Source organism: Centruroides vittatus, unplaced genomic scaffold, assembly GCF_030686945.1.
Source record: "Centruroides vittatus isolate TY-2023 unplaced genomic scaffold, ASM3068694v2 contig_476, whole genome shotgun sequence".
Classification (NCBI taxonomy): domain Eukaryota; kingdom Metazoa; phylum Arthropoda; class Arachnida; order Scorpiones; family Buthidae; genus Centruroides; species Centruroides vittatus.
Genome location: NW_027122268.1, coordinates 1,129,438 through 1,131,000, shown reverse-complemented (window position 1 = coordinate 1,131,000; position 1,563 = coordinate 1,129,438). Strand labels below are relative to the sequence as shown.

The 1,563-nt window shown below is 32.4% G+C and overlaps 1 protein-coding gene across 1 annotated transcript; it reads left to right on the top strand.

The window, feature by feature from the left end:
• Window positions 1-234: 234 nt before the first annotated feature.
• Window positions 235-1,024, top strand: LOC136977842 (general transcription factor II-I repeat domain-containing protein 2-like). The gene is made up of 3 exons (XM_067273428.1): window positions 235-268; window positions 365-490; window positions 690-1,024. The coding sequence occupies exons 1-3, from the start codon at window positions 235-237 to the stop codon at window positions 1,022-1,024; spliced, it is 495 nt and encodes a 164-aa protein (XP_067129529.1).
• Window positions 1,025-1,563: the final 539 nt, after the last annotated feature.

Here is a 1,563-nt window from a genome sequence, read left to right as displayed (position 1 = left end):
GTGTTCCGAGTAACTGTATCCGAAGTATACGTCGCAAGGTGTCTTTTCGACGGATCTAGGAATGGTGACTTTTGGAACTTTGACTGTTTGTGTGAATCTACTTTGTAAACGTCGTAATTTTTGTGATTTGTAAATCTCGTAAACCTTGTAAGTTCATGTAACGTCAAATAGTTGTCATAAACGTTTTGTTTAATTTGAAAAGAGGTATTTCAAATTTGACTAACTTCAAGAACAATGAGTAAGAAAAGGACAATTGAAGAGGAACATTGTAATTTTCAAGAAAAATGGACACAAAAATTGCAATATTTTTGTGTCCAAAACAAGAATAAAATATTATGCTTGATATGTAAAAACTCTATTTCAGTTCCTAAGGAATATAATCTTAAAAGGCACGATGACAGAAATCATAAAAGAAACTATGACCAATACGTTGCAAAACTTGGTGAAGACAAATTGTCGGAATTGAAATCACTTCTTCAAACAACAAAGTGTATTCACTAAATCTGTTGAAGACAATACAGCTGCTGTAAAAGTTAGTTATATATTATCACATTTAATCGCGAGCAGATCGAATCCATTTACCAAAGTGGAATTTATTAGTGAATGCTTAATTAAAGCGGCGGAAGTATTATGTCCAGAACAAAAAAAAACAAATTTTTAAAGTGTAAGTTTAAGTCGAAATACCGTAGCTAGCAGAGTTGATGAAATATCCAATAATTTGAGAAATCAGCATAATTCAACAATATCAACATTTCAAGCCTACTCTATTGCAATTGATGAAAGTACAGATATTCGAAATATCGCTCAGCTGGCCGTTTTTATTCGCGGATGCGATGTTAATTTAAAAATAAGTGAAGAACTTTTGGAAATCATTCCTACGCATAATGCAACCACTGGAACTGATATTTTTGATGCACTTATGGAAGTTTTGAAGAAGTATAAGTTACCATTGGAAAAGTTGGTTTGTCTCGCAACTGATGGTGCACCTACCTCGACCGATATTACTAAAGGAGTTGTTGCATAATTAAAAGAAACACGCAAACAGCACGGTAATAATAATTTTGAACATTTTCATTGTATTATTCACCAGCAAGTACTGCGCTCCAAAATTTTAAATATCGGACATGTTTTAAAAATAGTCACCAAAATTGTAAATTATATTCGAGCACGTGGACTTAATAATCGTCAATTTGCTTCATTTCTGGAAGATATTGAATGCCAATACACCGATCTACTATATTATACGGAAGTTCGTTGGCTTTCGAGTCATAAAGTGCTAAAACGATTCTTCACATTGCTGGACGAAAATCATAATTTTCTTGGAAACAAAAAATTATGAATGTGCTGAATTAAAAGATAGACAATTGATAAAGTACCTGGCTTTCTTAGTTGATATTACGAGTCATCTTAATCAACTTAATCTTAAGCTTCGAGGCAAAAATCATGTTGTTACAACGCCATTTGATGATAATATCGCTTTCAAACAAAAAATATCACTTTGGCAAAAACAAATAGAAAAAGAAAACCTGTCTCACTTTGAAAGCTGTCAATATCTATTGCTTA